Genomic DNA, 14,191 nt, shown 5'->3' on the forward strand with positions numbered 1-14,191 from the left:
GAGGAAAAATAAGGGCCTTTCTGTGTGGAGTTTGCATGTTTTCCCCGTGTTCATAAAAAAAAATACCCCCACTAAAAACATGCAAGAAGATCACCATCTGACTAATGGTGACAAAGGAGAGCTGGGTCCCCGGGCACCGGTCGACTGGCAGCCCACCGCTCCTGTTCTGCTGTGGAGGAAGGACTGACCATGGATGGGTCAAAAAGCAGGAAAGAATTTTACAGATGCATGGCGTGTGCAGTTTCCCTGCATGTTGTATGTAAAACCATTGTGACAAATAAAAGAATTCTTCTTTAACTCTGCCCCCTGCTGGCAAAAGTAATTATCATTACTTAAACAAAAGAACTAGAAATAAATGCCTATTACTGAATGAAATAGTTCATCAGGGAGGTCAGCTAAAGTTTCTGTGGGTTCCAGCGCATGTAGGGGTGAGGGGGAATGAGAGGGCGGATGAGTTGGCTAAGAGAGCTTTAATGAAAGGAAATATAGATATGCAGCTCAGTATCAGCAAAGCAGAAGTTAGAAGTGTAGTCTGGGAAAAGACCAATGTAATGTGGCAAGAAAGGTGGGATGGAGAGGTGAAAGTGAGGCATCTTTATCAAATTCAAAAGAGTGTTAGAGGTGGGAGGATGAGCAGTGGATACAGGAGAGAGGAGATTGTGTTAACAAGGTTGAGGTTGGGGCATAGTGCACTAAATAAAACACTGAAACTGATAGGGAAGCATCAGACAGGCCTGTGTGAAGGATGTCAGGAGGAGGAGGAGTCAGTGGAGCATGTCGTTCTGAGGTGGAGGTATGAGATGCAGAGAGAGGAGATGATGAATAAGATGAAGGACTTAGGGAAACAGGAATTTACATTAAAAGGATTGCCAAGAATGGGAGAGAGGGCACAGGTTAGGGCACTGATAGAATTCTTAAGGGGGGCAGGGGTTTATGATAGAATCTGATGGAAACGCAGGGATAAAAGAATAGGGGGTTGTAGAAGACATGGGTGTGGAGAGTTTAAAGTAAGATTTTTTTTGTTTTAATTTGTATAATATTGCTTTTGATCTAGTTAGGTAAAGGAATAAGACTGTAAGTCTACTGTTTGGTCCACACTCCGGAACAGAAGGTGGCGGTAATGCACCAATAAGCTGGATGCCAACCGCCGTTAAACCAGAAGAAGAAGAAGAAGAAGAAGAAGAAGAAGAAGAAGAAGAAGAAGAAGAAGAAGAAGAAGAAGAAGAAGAAGCAGCAGCAGCAGCAGCAGCAGCAGCAGCAGCAGGAGCAGGAAGAGCTGCGTTGAAATGAAGATCTGTGTCTAGCGAGTATACTGTATACTTATGGTGGCTGAAGACCAACATCACAGCGGCTTTGATAGACAAATACCCGTAAGTTAGCCCCATTGCTAAAGCCCTTGGTACAGATGATACGAATTTAGACAGTGTAGTTGTGATTGTTGTATTGTTTATTGTATGGTTTTCTCTTTGTGTACGATGTTAGCTGCGACTATGCTAACTAGTAAGATAGCTTTGTCAAAGACCAGATTGAACTTTACAGCGTAAAAATTTTAAACGAGTGTGACTGTTATGGAACAGTGGGGCTTCCACAGTTTTAACGTTAGTTCTCAAACTGTAAAAAACGTACGTAACGTAAGTGTCACATGTTTATCAGCTAGTTAACACATATAAATAACGTTTTTGTAGTTTTGTTCAAAGTTTCATACCTACAGTGACATGCGTTTACGATGTACCTTGCGATCAGTGAGTGAGCTGTTATCCTTCACGTTCGCACATTGTTCATGAAACAAACTAACGTCTGGAAAGTAACGTGGACAGAGTTACCAAAAGGCACACAACTTTCACTGAGTACTTGATGATACATAATGCTAGCCACATTAGCTAGTACCCAATGCCAAATTGAACAGGTTTACCAGGAATACAAATAATAAAACAACATAATGTATCAAGGTTCTAAATTTGACATCAGTATTGTTCCATCCCTGAGCTTCAATTTTGAAGTGAATCCTGCTTTATATTTACCCTCAAAGCAGTCCGAAGTAAAATGATTAGTACATATGTAATGGCCGAAGACTGAATATACTGCCCACCCCTAATATATCCTGACTTATAGTGTCTGAAGCTCTATTCAAACTGAACTAAAGTTAACCCAAGCCCTTATCTAAACCTAACCCTCTGATCAGTCAAACCAGTTTTTCATGGATTTCACTGCTCAGAAACTGAATGACCACAAGACATGTCTGCCGATACCAAGGTTTTTTTTTTGTTTGTTTGTTTTTTTGTCTATTAAATATCTGCATCAGATTTTATGTTGTGTAGAAAATGCTTAGTGACCTCAAAGTTTCAGTAGAAATTATTAGGGATGTAATAATACCAAAGTCTCACAATTAATACCCAGATATAAAGTCCATGGTTAGGGTTAGGGTTATTTATCAAAATCTATTTTTTTTAAATTCCCTTTATTAATAAATGAGTGTGTACAGCATTTTTTAATTCATAGAAGATTTGTTTGCTTCTTCTTTCCTTCTTTCATAAAAATAAATTAAAAGTAGCCAGCCACACCTAACTGCATCAGAAATTGCCATGAATTGTCTTTGGCAATGAATGATTGAACCATGTACAATTTCAAAACAAAAACAACACAGTAGTCAGTAGCAGTCCTGTTATAAGATAATTAAAAGTGCTGTTTCATCCATGATCAGTTTATGTACTGGCAGGTTAAACAGTCTCCATCTGCTGGCCAGCTCAGCTGTGGTAGTTGAACTGTGGTGGAAAAAAAAGAAAGAAAAAAACAACCTGCTGCTACGTGCCTCACTTGACCAAGCAGACAGCTGAAACAGACTCCCTTCAAATCTGCTTGTGATGCAAGGTTTAATGTGTGTGCAAAACACTTTATGTGTGGGGAGAGTCCGGCCTCTCTGACCACTGCATCCATATTTTGTGCATTGTCTGTAACGCCAGCAGTACCATGATGATTGTTGCTATTCTTCATGTCAAGCTCCCACTCCAAAACAGCAAATTTCAAAACCTCAGCTATATTTTGTCCAGTTTTTTTTATTGGAAAAGAGGCCACGCCTGTAGGACAAAACTTTTCATTTAGCATTCACTGATCAACTGATGAAGTCTTGACCTGAGGTGTTGGCTATCCTGTGTTGAGCCATGCGCTTGTGATGCGGTTGCTTTGTTTCCTAAATGTACAAGTGTGTGCATTCCTTGCTGCATTGCACTGCACACACTACATTACCCTGCTTGTGTCTAGATGTTTTGTCCCTAGGGTGGACAAGCTTTTGCCTCAAAAGCATGGGCATGAAGTGAACAGGGGTGTGGTGTTAGTTGAAAATCCTTCTGAGTTTTTCCAGATACTCCTGCTAGGGTTTGGCGGTAACACAAGCAATTTGCTCCACCACCTTAGCCACAAGCATGTCTTGGAATATCAAGAATGTGCTAAGTTAAGATCAGCGTCCTCCACATCAGCAGGTAACACGGGACAAGAAAAAGAAAAATCGAGCCAAATGTCGCTTCAAGGCGCGTTTACTAGAGGGACTCCCTACGACAGAAAAAGCAAACGGTGGATCGAGTTTACGAACTCTCTCAATATCCACCTAGCCAAAGACATGGCCCCGCTTAAAGGGGACAGGAAACACTTAACAAAGTTTACACACTAAAACATTACCCAATGCCTAACATTGTTAATAAATTGTAAGAAAAGAAATTAACTCCCAAAGTTTATGTTGTCAAACAAGGGCGCAGCCATATTGTCTTGGCATAGAGCGTGACGTGACGAGGTTGGTTGGATCGAGGTCTTTCAATGCTCCACTGGTGACAACAGTGACAAAATGGAACCACAAAGGAAGAAGAACTGCAAGGGAGGTCATTTTTTTTATCGCTCCAGGCTGTAGCAACGAATTCTACAGTGAAAAAAAACAAGGCAAGACTGTACATTTTCATGTTTTGCCACTAAAGCAGCAATTGGTTCTCTGTTTCGCTGGCTAGCTGCTCTCAAACGCCAGAGTTACGCTCTCAGTCCCGCAGCTAGGGTTTGCAATGAGCACTTTGTAAATGAGGACTACATTGACGAGACTTTTGAATCAGGTGTCCTGGTGACTCGTAAAACAAAGCCAGAAGCTGCTCCATTTGTGTTTGATTTTTCATCTTACAGTGTAGGGTCCACAGACCGCCTGACACAGTCCGGCGGTAGCAAGGCCGTAAGGCAAGAGCACAACACTGTGCTGTTGTGGCAGAGAGAGATAGGTTAGCTGGTTGAGATCGCTAGTACTATGCACAACTGATCAAACTGCAGTTTAGGTCATACATTTAGGTCATTAAAGCAGAAACTGACTGCACTGGCTAGACCATGCACTGTCCTGTGTGCGTGTTAGAACCACCTATTAGTTATAACCATTACATCGTCAGACGTAGAGCCGGCACATTTACGGCATGGCTGAAAAAAAAAGCTTCCTATCTACAGTATAATTTGCTTTTTATTCCTGCTAACACTGTGTAATTTAAATGGACCATGCAACACATTATTCCACTGATGGCAGGCTTAAAAAAATACTGTGGCATAGTTATTACATAATAACTACAATGATAATTTTTCTTCATTTTCTATTATTATAAGCATCGAACTATCAATTCATATAATTAATAAAACACTCATTCAAGATTCTCGATTACTTAATTTTTCCCATACACATAAAAAAGCAGTTAAAAACTATTTTCAATCCATGTTTAATCTCTTGTGAAATTCACAAATAGTTAGAGACCCTCTCAGTCTGCGATCATTGTACACTGCCTCATCACCTCAACCATCACACAGGGTCCGCATTTCCAATCTGCCATCCATGTAGTTGATTCCACACCATTCCTCAATGTTGGGGTGACAGGATGCTGCCAAGTACATAAAGTACCTGTAGTATCATGTGAAAAAACCACAGGTGTGCGTCCTCTGCATCCTAGAGGGATGAGACACTTAAGCTAAGGTTAGCTAGCTTACGCTGTTTTTAGCTAGTATGTTAGTTTGTTTACTAATGTGGCGCTAGCAAGGTAATGCCACAATACACCTAACGTTACCACACCGGTGAACTTACTGGTGTGACATTAGCCAGCCGGTTCACTAGCAGGTTAGTGTGTGACGTTACGCTACGTGTGTTTGCTGTGGTATTACAGCTACACGAGTAAGCTAACTAGCCATTGAGCTGGTTGACTAATGACATGCTAGCAGGTTTACAATTGTGGCACACAAGTAACTTAGCATGATTAACCTGCAATTTTGATGAGGACATTAGCCAGTGAACCATAATGCTGACTAGGGCAGACTGTATTCTGGACATAATGATCCTTCAATCAGTCGAGCCTTTCCAGCTCAGCAACTAACGTTACCATTAAATTACCTGCTGTTAATGAGGCGCAACAAGGTCACGGCACGGACATCTTTCAATAAAAGCATGGCCACTCCCAACACCTCCCTCTTGCAGCAGAGCATCTGGTAGGTGCGAGATAAAGTGCTGCAGGGAAGATCCCCCAGAAGATGGCCCACGTTCGCCTCCCGACAACAAATACACTCTGTCGGGGTGGGCATTTTCCCTGCAGTTGCCACACCCGCACCACGCTCTCTCAGCACCTGCATAAACCATCAGCTGCTCTTCCTCCAAAACAAATGCTATCGGGTGTGATGGCATTGCTTCGAAAGTCTGCTCAATTTCGTCCTCTTCCATTCTTTCTTCATACTGCCAAGCTAGCTACGTATCCAACCTGATCCAACCAACCAACCTCATGACATAGCTAATGACTCAATAACAACATGGCAGCGCACTATTGCTGAAGCACTTGATCAGCAGGAGAAAAAAACTCTTCTAATTTTATGTAAAACCACTTTCCATCTTAAAGAAATCCCAGACATATTCCCACACACTTAATTCTGTTTGAAATGAATCGTGTGTGTTTCATGTCCTCTTTAACACTGTAGAAAAAGAAGGCTTCAGCAGATGATCAAGACAGTGGATCCCAGGTACGAAATACTTTAGCCAAGTTGCAATCCCTGACATGTACGATCTGTTCAATACGAGCACCACCTGTAAAGGGGGCAGTGTGAGATGCGCGCAGTTCAGATGATCAATGCTGACGCTAGGAAGCACCAATCCGAACTTGTAGCATCAGAATGATGGGGAGTAACTCAGCTAAGAAGAAGAAGAAATCCCTTTATTAGCCACATTTTACACACAACATGCGAAGTTAGGAGAGGAAACTGCACACGCCATGCATATGTGAAATTTATTCTCTGCCTTTAACCCATCCTTCATGTTCTTAGTGGGGGTACATTTTATGCGGGATACCCCAGGTCAATATGGGGAGAACATGCAAACTCCTCACAGAAACTCCACACTACCAAGAATTGCCACCCAAATGAAACATAATTCATACAACAATAAATTACGTATGTATGTAACAAAAAAAATGAAAATAGCATATGTCTACTTTAGAGCATCTGCTAATTTCACCACTTCACACAAACCACACAAGCCTGGTATCATATGAAAGCAGAGAGTCTTCCAATCATGAGGATGTCTGCCTCCTCACTGCGGCGAAAACTGGACGAGCTAGCATCCAAACAGTAGCAGAAAAAACTCCTTAAATCATAAAGTATGTCTTACCTTTGCTGTTTTGTGGTCAAAAGTTATATTCCAGTCGGACAAAACACTGCCAATGTCTCCTCCTATGACACTGCGTGAGTTTGAGATCAATCACGAAGGTCCTGGTTGTTAAAGAGGAGGGGGTTTCTAGAGTGGAGGGAGCGCTCTTCATGCGATATACTATCTCTGGGGTTACTTCCTTTTAGATTGTCATTGGTGATACTATGGTGAATTTAGGCATTGCCCCTCGAATCTCTTGACTCTGACTTGTTGACAGAGGTGTCGATCATCAAAATTGATCAATTGGTTGCTGAGCTATTGACTAACTGCGCAGTTAGTTTCACTGCTCCGTCTCATTAACACATTAATGGCCAGAGTGCTTAAAGAGGACACTGCCGACCAGCCTGAGGTGTTATTTTACTGTTTTATTGGCATTTCGTCCTTTTATGAGAGATAAGAACAATAGCAAGCAGAAAAAAAGGCTGAAAAAGTGTTTTCAACAGAGGAGGTTCTCTGTATGCTTGGACGAGAGAACAGTACTCTGCCCAGATGCGCCCAAATGAGCGCCTGGACATACCTGAGTTAAAACATCTGTCTTCCAGATGAAAGAAAACAAAATACCGTCATATACCATGAAACCGTTATAATTTTGAAAAATACCGTGATATAAATTTTTGGTCACACCCGCCCAGCACTAACTCCTGCAATTTAAGGGATGACAGTGTTGTTCCGCTTACGGTCCTTTTCTTTTCTTTCTGTTCTGTGTCTTTTTATGGTTTTGATGAAGGCCCAGCCAGACTTTCTGGAGTGCTTCCCTGATGCGTTTTTTTGCTCCTTCTCCTTGCCTTCTGTCGTTATGGGCACTTTTTGAGCTTGATGTTTTAGGGTTCTGATAACCACAAGCTTGTGCTCCAGAGGGTGGTGTGAATCAAAGAGCAAATTGATCAGTGTGCATGGGTTTTCTGTATGCTTCAATGTTGAGGCTCCTGTCATCTTCAATGTGCACTGCGCAATCCAGAAAAGCCAGACTGTCCTTTGACATTAGTGAACTTGATGTTGCTGTCCACTGCATTGATGTGAAAGAAAGCTTTCACTTTCTGTGTCCTAATGTTGACCCAGGTGTCATCCACGTACCTAAACCAATGGCTGGGGAGAGTTCCTGTCAGGGAGATCAGGGCTCTGCTCTCTGCTTCTTCCATATAGAGATTACCCATTATAGGAGAGACAGGTGACCCCATGGCATAGCCATGCCTTTGTAAAAACCCTGGATGTACTGGAAAGAGGTGGTTGTCAGGTGGAGGTCTAGTAGTACATGTGTGATCTGGGGTGAGGTTGGTTCTACTGGAGAGAGTGCTGTCCTGTAGCAGTTGTTTCCTGACAGTCTTCACTGCTCTCAGGGTGGGGATGCATGTGAAGGAGTGAGGTGACATCATAAGATACAGTGGTTTTATCCAAGTCCAGTTTTAAATTTCCCACTTTGTCGGCAAAGTCCTGGGAGTTTTTGGTGTGGTGTGGAGTGTTGCTAACAAAAGGAGCTAAGATGTGGTGGTTTTCCTGTCTCTATAGCGATGTCAGTGCCTTCCTTTCTTGGAAGGAGAGGTTCGAAGGTGGTGCTTTGGCACTGGACAGGGCAGCTGATACTTTCAGGTATCTACCGTGACATTACATGATTATTTACCATCTCTCTTTGTTAAAAATTGTATTGGTTTTGTTTGTACGGCAGAGGGCTAAACCATAATAGTCAAGAAGATAGACTCCCATCATCCTTTTTGTGCAAGTCAAGCACTATTAAAAATAAATCCATGAAAATTATGGATGAACCTATCAATAATAAAAAAGAGATTGAGCATGCTCAATCAACCTGATGTGTGGCCACAGCAAATTCTGCTGGATGATGGGTCATGTGTTTAGATCAAACACCAGAAGCCATTTGGCACATCATCACCCAGAAAAGCTCAAATCACAACAACAAAATCCTGTGAGAAAAAGCTTTAGCCATGCCAAAGGAGCATTTGTAGCCCAGCCTCTGTCCAAGAGCTGAAGAAATAACAAGATACATTCAACTCACCCTGCTCCTGGCTAATGTCTCGTCGTAGAAAAAAAAAATGGATGAAATAAGACAGGCTCACTCAGCAACGGAAAATAAGACACTCTTGTGCCTACATTTTTACATAGATCTGGCTCCATCATAATGTTCCTGATCAAGCTCTTCCACTGGATGAGCGTGTTCCATGCCATCGGAATGCATGACGCTGGTAAGACAATAAGACGTAGACTTATGTTTACATCAATGATGCTTGGTGCTCTAACATAATAATAGTGGATGGACCATGTCTCCCTCCTGCCTGCTTACTCCCAGGTTAACAGGGTCAAACCATCAGAAAAACGTGACAGACAGACAAAGACAGATAGCAAGCAACAGCAGCTCAACAGGACTGCTTTGAGTGCACAGACTGGCACATGTTTAGAGATGCCACCATCCAGGACATCCACATCAATCTTTAGGAATACATGTCATATGTGTGGCATCATACATAAGAAAATGTGTGCATGATGTGGTGATTACAAAGACAATCATTCGCCAACATGAAAGCCTGGAGAAATGGAGAGGTGAGGGATCTATTCAGAACCAAAAAAAAACTGCCTTTCAGTCAGATGACAAGGAAATTATATATGATTATAAGTTAAAATCACAGATTATAAATAGAGAGCCTTTCTGGTGATTACTAAAAGTTGGTTACTGTTATTTGTTCATCAGATCTACAGTTAACTCAAATCCAGTGCTGTCAAGGTAAATCAGACACTAATAAAATCTAAAAGTTCAGGGTACTGTGGCATTACATCAGCGTTGGTTGTGTTATTTGTTCTGCTATCAAACTGCATGTCTGGGTAGCCTCCTAACTCCGAACTAAATAAGTGAATTGAGACATACGTGACTGCAGACCGTATCAATTTCCAGGTGACCGATAGAGTGAGGAGACATGAAATTGGGCAAATGAGAAGCACTCCCTATTTGTCCTCTTGCCTTCCATTAACTTGTTCCCCTTTGTTATGTTTGTTGTCCAGAACTGAGGTTCATACTTGGTAAATAGAGTCTGCAGGCTGCAGGAAGGAGGAAGGTTGTTGGTATAAGTCTGAGCAGTGACACAGAAGTGATGGGTCCTAGGAGGAAGGCCTCTAAACTCCAGCCTGTAGGGGGGAGTGGTGGAGAGGAACTGGTCCTGGGACCCAGTGAGCCCAAAGACTACATCAATGAGCTGTCCCATGAAGTCCTCTGTCATATTTTCAGGTACACTGCCCTCCATCTATCTATCTATCTATCTATCTATCTATCTATCTATCTATCTATCTATCTATCTATCTATCTATCTATCTATCTATCTATCTATCTATCTATCTATCTATCTATCTATCTATCTACAGACACACACACACGTGTGTGTCATAATACATACATACATACATATATATAAAGTGTATATGTATGTATGTATGTATGTGTGTGTGTATGTATACATATACACACATATATACACACACACTGTATATGTGTGTGTGTGTATATACACACACACACACACACACACACATATACATACACACACAAACACACACACACACGTGTGTGTGTGTGTGTGTATATGTGTGTGAGTATGTATATATGTATATACACACACACACACACACACATATACATACTCACACACATACATGTGTGTGTATGTGTGTGTGTATGTATATATGTATATGTATATGTATATGTGTATATATATATATATATATATATATATATATATATATATATATATATATATATATATATATATATATATATATATATATATATATATATATATATATATATATACACACACACACAGTACTCACAAAAAGCTAGGGATATTTGGTGAAATATCACTTCAAAATGCACTATAACCTATACCGGTGAACTTAATTTGACGTTTTCTAAACTTTTGAATGCACATGTGTAACTGTTCACTGTTTCAGTACCTTTTTCACAACTTTCTGTTCTCTGACAAGGAGCTGAACAGCAAAATTCACAACAGGTGTTTTGATCCATGAATCAATTTAATCAAAATAAATTTCCTGGTTCAATTAGAGTTGGTATTTTAACAGTCCTCTTCATCATGCTTTTCACATTTTGACATCATGAGATCAAGACGACACCTAACAATTGATCAATAGTACCTCGCCATTGCGAGGCTTCAAACAGGATGTTCTCAGAAGGAAGTGGCTATTGAGCTTAGAGTGTCACAGAGTGTCATCAGCAGATTGCAACAGAGATACAGAGAGACTGGAAGAGTCACAGAAAGGCATAGAAGTGGACGTCCTTTTGCCACTTCCCACACTGATGACCACTTCATTGTGAACAGTGCCCTGCGGAACCAGATGATGAATGCCACTCAACTCCAGGCACATTTAAGGGAGGTGAGAGGCACCTAAGTGTCACATCAGACCATTTGAAACCATTTACATCAGCGTGATCTGCGTGCTAGATGAGCTGCAAGGATAACTGACCACACCACCAGGCATCGTCTTTCAATTGCCAGGGAGCCTCAGTGCTGTTCTCTAATGAAAGTCGATTCACGTTGAGCAGAAATAATGTCTGCCAACGATATTGGAAACGTCAAGGAGAGCGCTATGCAACAGCCACTGTTGTAACCAGACGTGCCTTTGGTGGTGGTGGTGTTACAGTGTGGGCAGGTGTGTCTATTCAATACAGAACTGCCTTACACTTTGTGAATGGTATAGTGACAAGCCCATACTACCTGAGTAACATTATTAATCCAGTCAGTGTCCTCCTGCATGAACAGCACAGGCCTAATTTCATATTCATGGACAACAATGCTCCAGCTCATCATAGTCGCATCATTAGGGAATGGCTGCTGGACACTGGGGTACCTCAAATGGAGTGGCCTGCACTTTCTCCAGACCTGAATCCCATCGAATTTGGAATTTCCCCTTACGGGACAAATAAAGGTATATTGAATAGAAAACCTGCGCAATCAGCTGAGTCGCTGTGTAGAGGCTCGTAACTCTGTACCCCAGAACCTCAATGACCTGATGGCTGCCCTTCAAGAAGAGTGGGATGCCATGCCTCAGCAGACAATTAGTCGACTTGTGAACAGCATGAGACGTTGTGAAACTGTAATTGATAATCAAGGGCACATGACAAGTTATTGAGACATTGTTGTGGTATACCCACCACTGTTGTTGGCTTTTGTTTCAATAAATTGTTTGAGATGAGGAAATCACCATTGCATGTTTCTACTTAAATGCCTTACTTTCATGATATAATATCATTGTAGCGTGAACTTTTTACGTTTTCCATGAATTTCACCTGAAAGCCAAATATCTGTAACTTTTTGTGAGTAGTCTATATATAGATATGTCACTATATGACCAACCCAACTCTAGCATACATATGACTATACAGAAATTGGAGTGACACATAAGCTTGAAGTGCAAATGTTTGAAAATTTGAACATTATTTTGTTTTGTAGGTACCTTCCCATGAAGGACATAATGTGTATGGAGTGTTTGTCCAGAAAGCTTCGAGAAGCTGTAACTCTGTACCTGCGAGTGGTCAAGGTAGTGGATCTTTGTGCTGGTCGTTGGTGGGAGTATATGCCTTCAGGTAAGACCTCACAGCACAACCACTGCACCCCTACTAAATAAAAAACTATTTATTGTTGGGTGTAACAGTACAACTGCTTAGATTTCTTTTTAAAGAAAACCTAAGTTCTATCATATGATGATGTGAAGATGAAAAAGTGGTTTTCAGCCTGTCATGAAAGATGGCAGTGACTCTGTTACCCTGACTTTAGTGAAGAGTTAATTCTACTACTTTCAAGCCAGAACAGACAGGAGCTTTGATTGAGAAGAGATGACAGGCTGGCCTGTCATTGGGAGGTAAAAGAGCATAATTGTCGTGCCAGAATATAAGGTTTGAAAAGTAATGTAGGTGGAAAACTTGGATAGGTGGAATACGAGGTGTGTAGCAGCGACTTGGACAAGCTGCAAAGGTAGATGGTAGGGAGGGTGTTGCAGTGGTACAGCATGGCGGTGACAGTGTTGTGGTAATCTAATAAGCAGGGGTGCACATGGCTTTTTTTTAGTCAGGTACTCACGTGAGTACAAGGTGTATGGTACTCACTCCATACGTAGCGTGGCCTTAATAAATGCAATCATCTTCATGTCTCTGTGATTATCTTTGACATCTTTGAATGTGCATCAGGCTTAAGAGATGAAGATGAGACAGATGAGACCTGTACTTGATTTTTATTATGTGGAGATATGAGAATCCCCTCTCACATGCTGCACTGCTCCAAGGCAATGCAAGAGACAATTTAACCACCTTATTGGCGTTGGAGGAACAATCTGGATTGCTTGTATTTGAATTAAGTCATACACAGAGGATGCTGCCATGTATTTTCCTGCTTCTTTCACAGTGGAGTCTGTCACGTTGCAAGATGGCCACCATGCTGAAGAGTGGTTCACATCATTGTATTGTCAAAATGGTGTAAGTGTATTTTGTAAGGCCAAGTAAAAGAGAAAACCAAAAACAAAGATCAGATGACTTGTTCATGATTAATAATTACAATCTCCAGTGGTCAACAAGACAAAAGACAAAACACTGACAGAACAACACATGGAAGAACAGTGAATACCCCAAAAAAATAATAATAATAATAATAATAATACCAAAAATAATGGTAATAATAAACAGAACAGGATTATTATTTTAGTTTTCTGTCTGTCTGTCTGTCTGTCTGTCTGTCTGTCTGTCTGTCTGTCTGTCTGTCTGTCTGTGTCTGTGTCTGTGTCTGTGTGTGTGTGTGTGTGTGTGTGTGTGTGTGTGTGTGTGGATGAAAGAAAGAAAACTAAGGGACAGCATAGGAAGAGAGATAAATAAATTCATATATTTATCCATATAGTATATGTACAAAACTACTATTCCTAATCTGTCAGATTTTCCTTCTGAAATCCATTGGATGTGGTCTTCAAAAGAAAACCAAAAATACCCTGAAAATGCTCTGTGCAGATATGCTGCAGGTCACTGCTGTCATTTGCATGGCAGACAAGAGTCCTGATATTTTCAAACCTCCATGCAGACCATCTGATACTTTCAAACTTCCCCATTTTCAAAGAGGAGATTCCACTCTCTTCACACAACTTCTTCAGCACGTTGGTATTTTTTGTTCATACTTTGTAAATGAAACTGCAGTAGCTTGGCAACAGAGCGATTGAAATGTTTCACAATAAGGAACCTTGTGATCAGCTGATCGCGAATTCGTGCATTTTCGTTGTTCGTGCAGTTCTCAAGGATGCACTAGTTTTGGTAAAATGCTGTTGTACATCCCAACGTTGACAGCAGCTCTGTCTGTCTGCATGGCGACCAACTTTGTCGTCCAGTCATCCAAGCCTACATCATGGAAGAGCTTCACAAGTCCATCCATGAGGGCCTGTGCAGTTCAGTCAGCACCCAATTCAGTCAATCCAAGGAAGTCCAAGGTAAACTCTCCATTGTTGGACACA

The 14,191-nt window shown here is 41.3% G+C and overlaps 1 protein-coding gene across 2 annotated transcripts in view; it reads left to right on the forward strand.

Annotated features, from left to right (window-relative positions):
- Positions 1–1,190: 1,190 nt before the first annotated feature.
- fbxo38 (F-box protein 38) overlaps positions 1,191–14,191 on the forward strand; it is a 35,788-nt gene continuing 22,787 nt past the window's right edge. The window contains exons 1-4 of one of the 2 annotated variants that reach the window (XM_070962718.1): positions 1,275–1,370; positions 9,698–9,920; positions 12,157–12,290; positions 14,069–14,167. In XM_070962718.1, coding sequence (XP_070818819.1) covers positions 9,787–9,920; positions 12,157–12,290; positions 14,069–14,167 — 367 coding nt within the window. In that variant the 5' untranslated portion in view covers positions 1,275–1,370; positions 9,698–9,786. Of the gene's footprint in view, positions 1,371–9,697; positions 9,921–12,156; positions 12,291–14,068; positions 14,168–14,191 lie in introns of both variants that reach the window. The other variant, XM_070962719.1, reaches the window with a different exon arrangement.

This window comes from Chaetodon trifascialis, chromosome 5 (assembly GCF_039877785.1).
Source record: "Chaetodon trifascialis isolate fChaTrf1 chromosome 5, fChaTrf1.hap1, whole genome shotgun sequence".
Lineage (NCBI taxonomy): Eukaryota > Metazoa > Chordata > Actinopteri > Chaetodontiformes > Chaetodontidae > Chaetodon > Chaetodon trifascialis.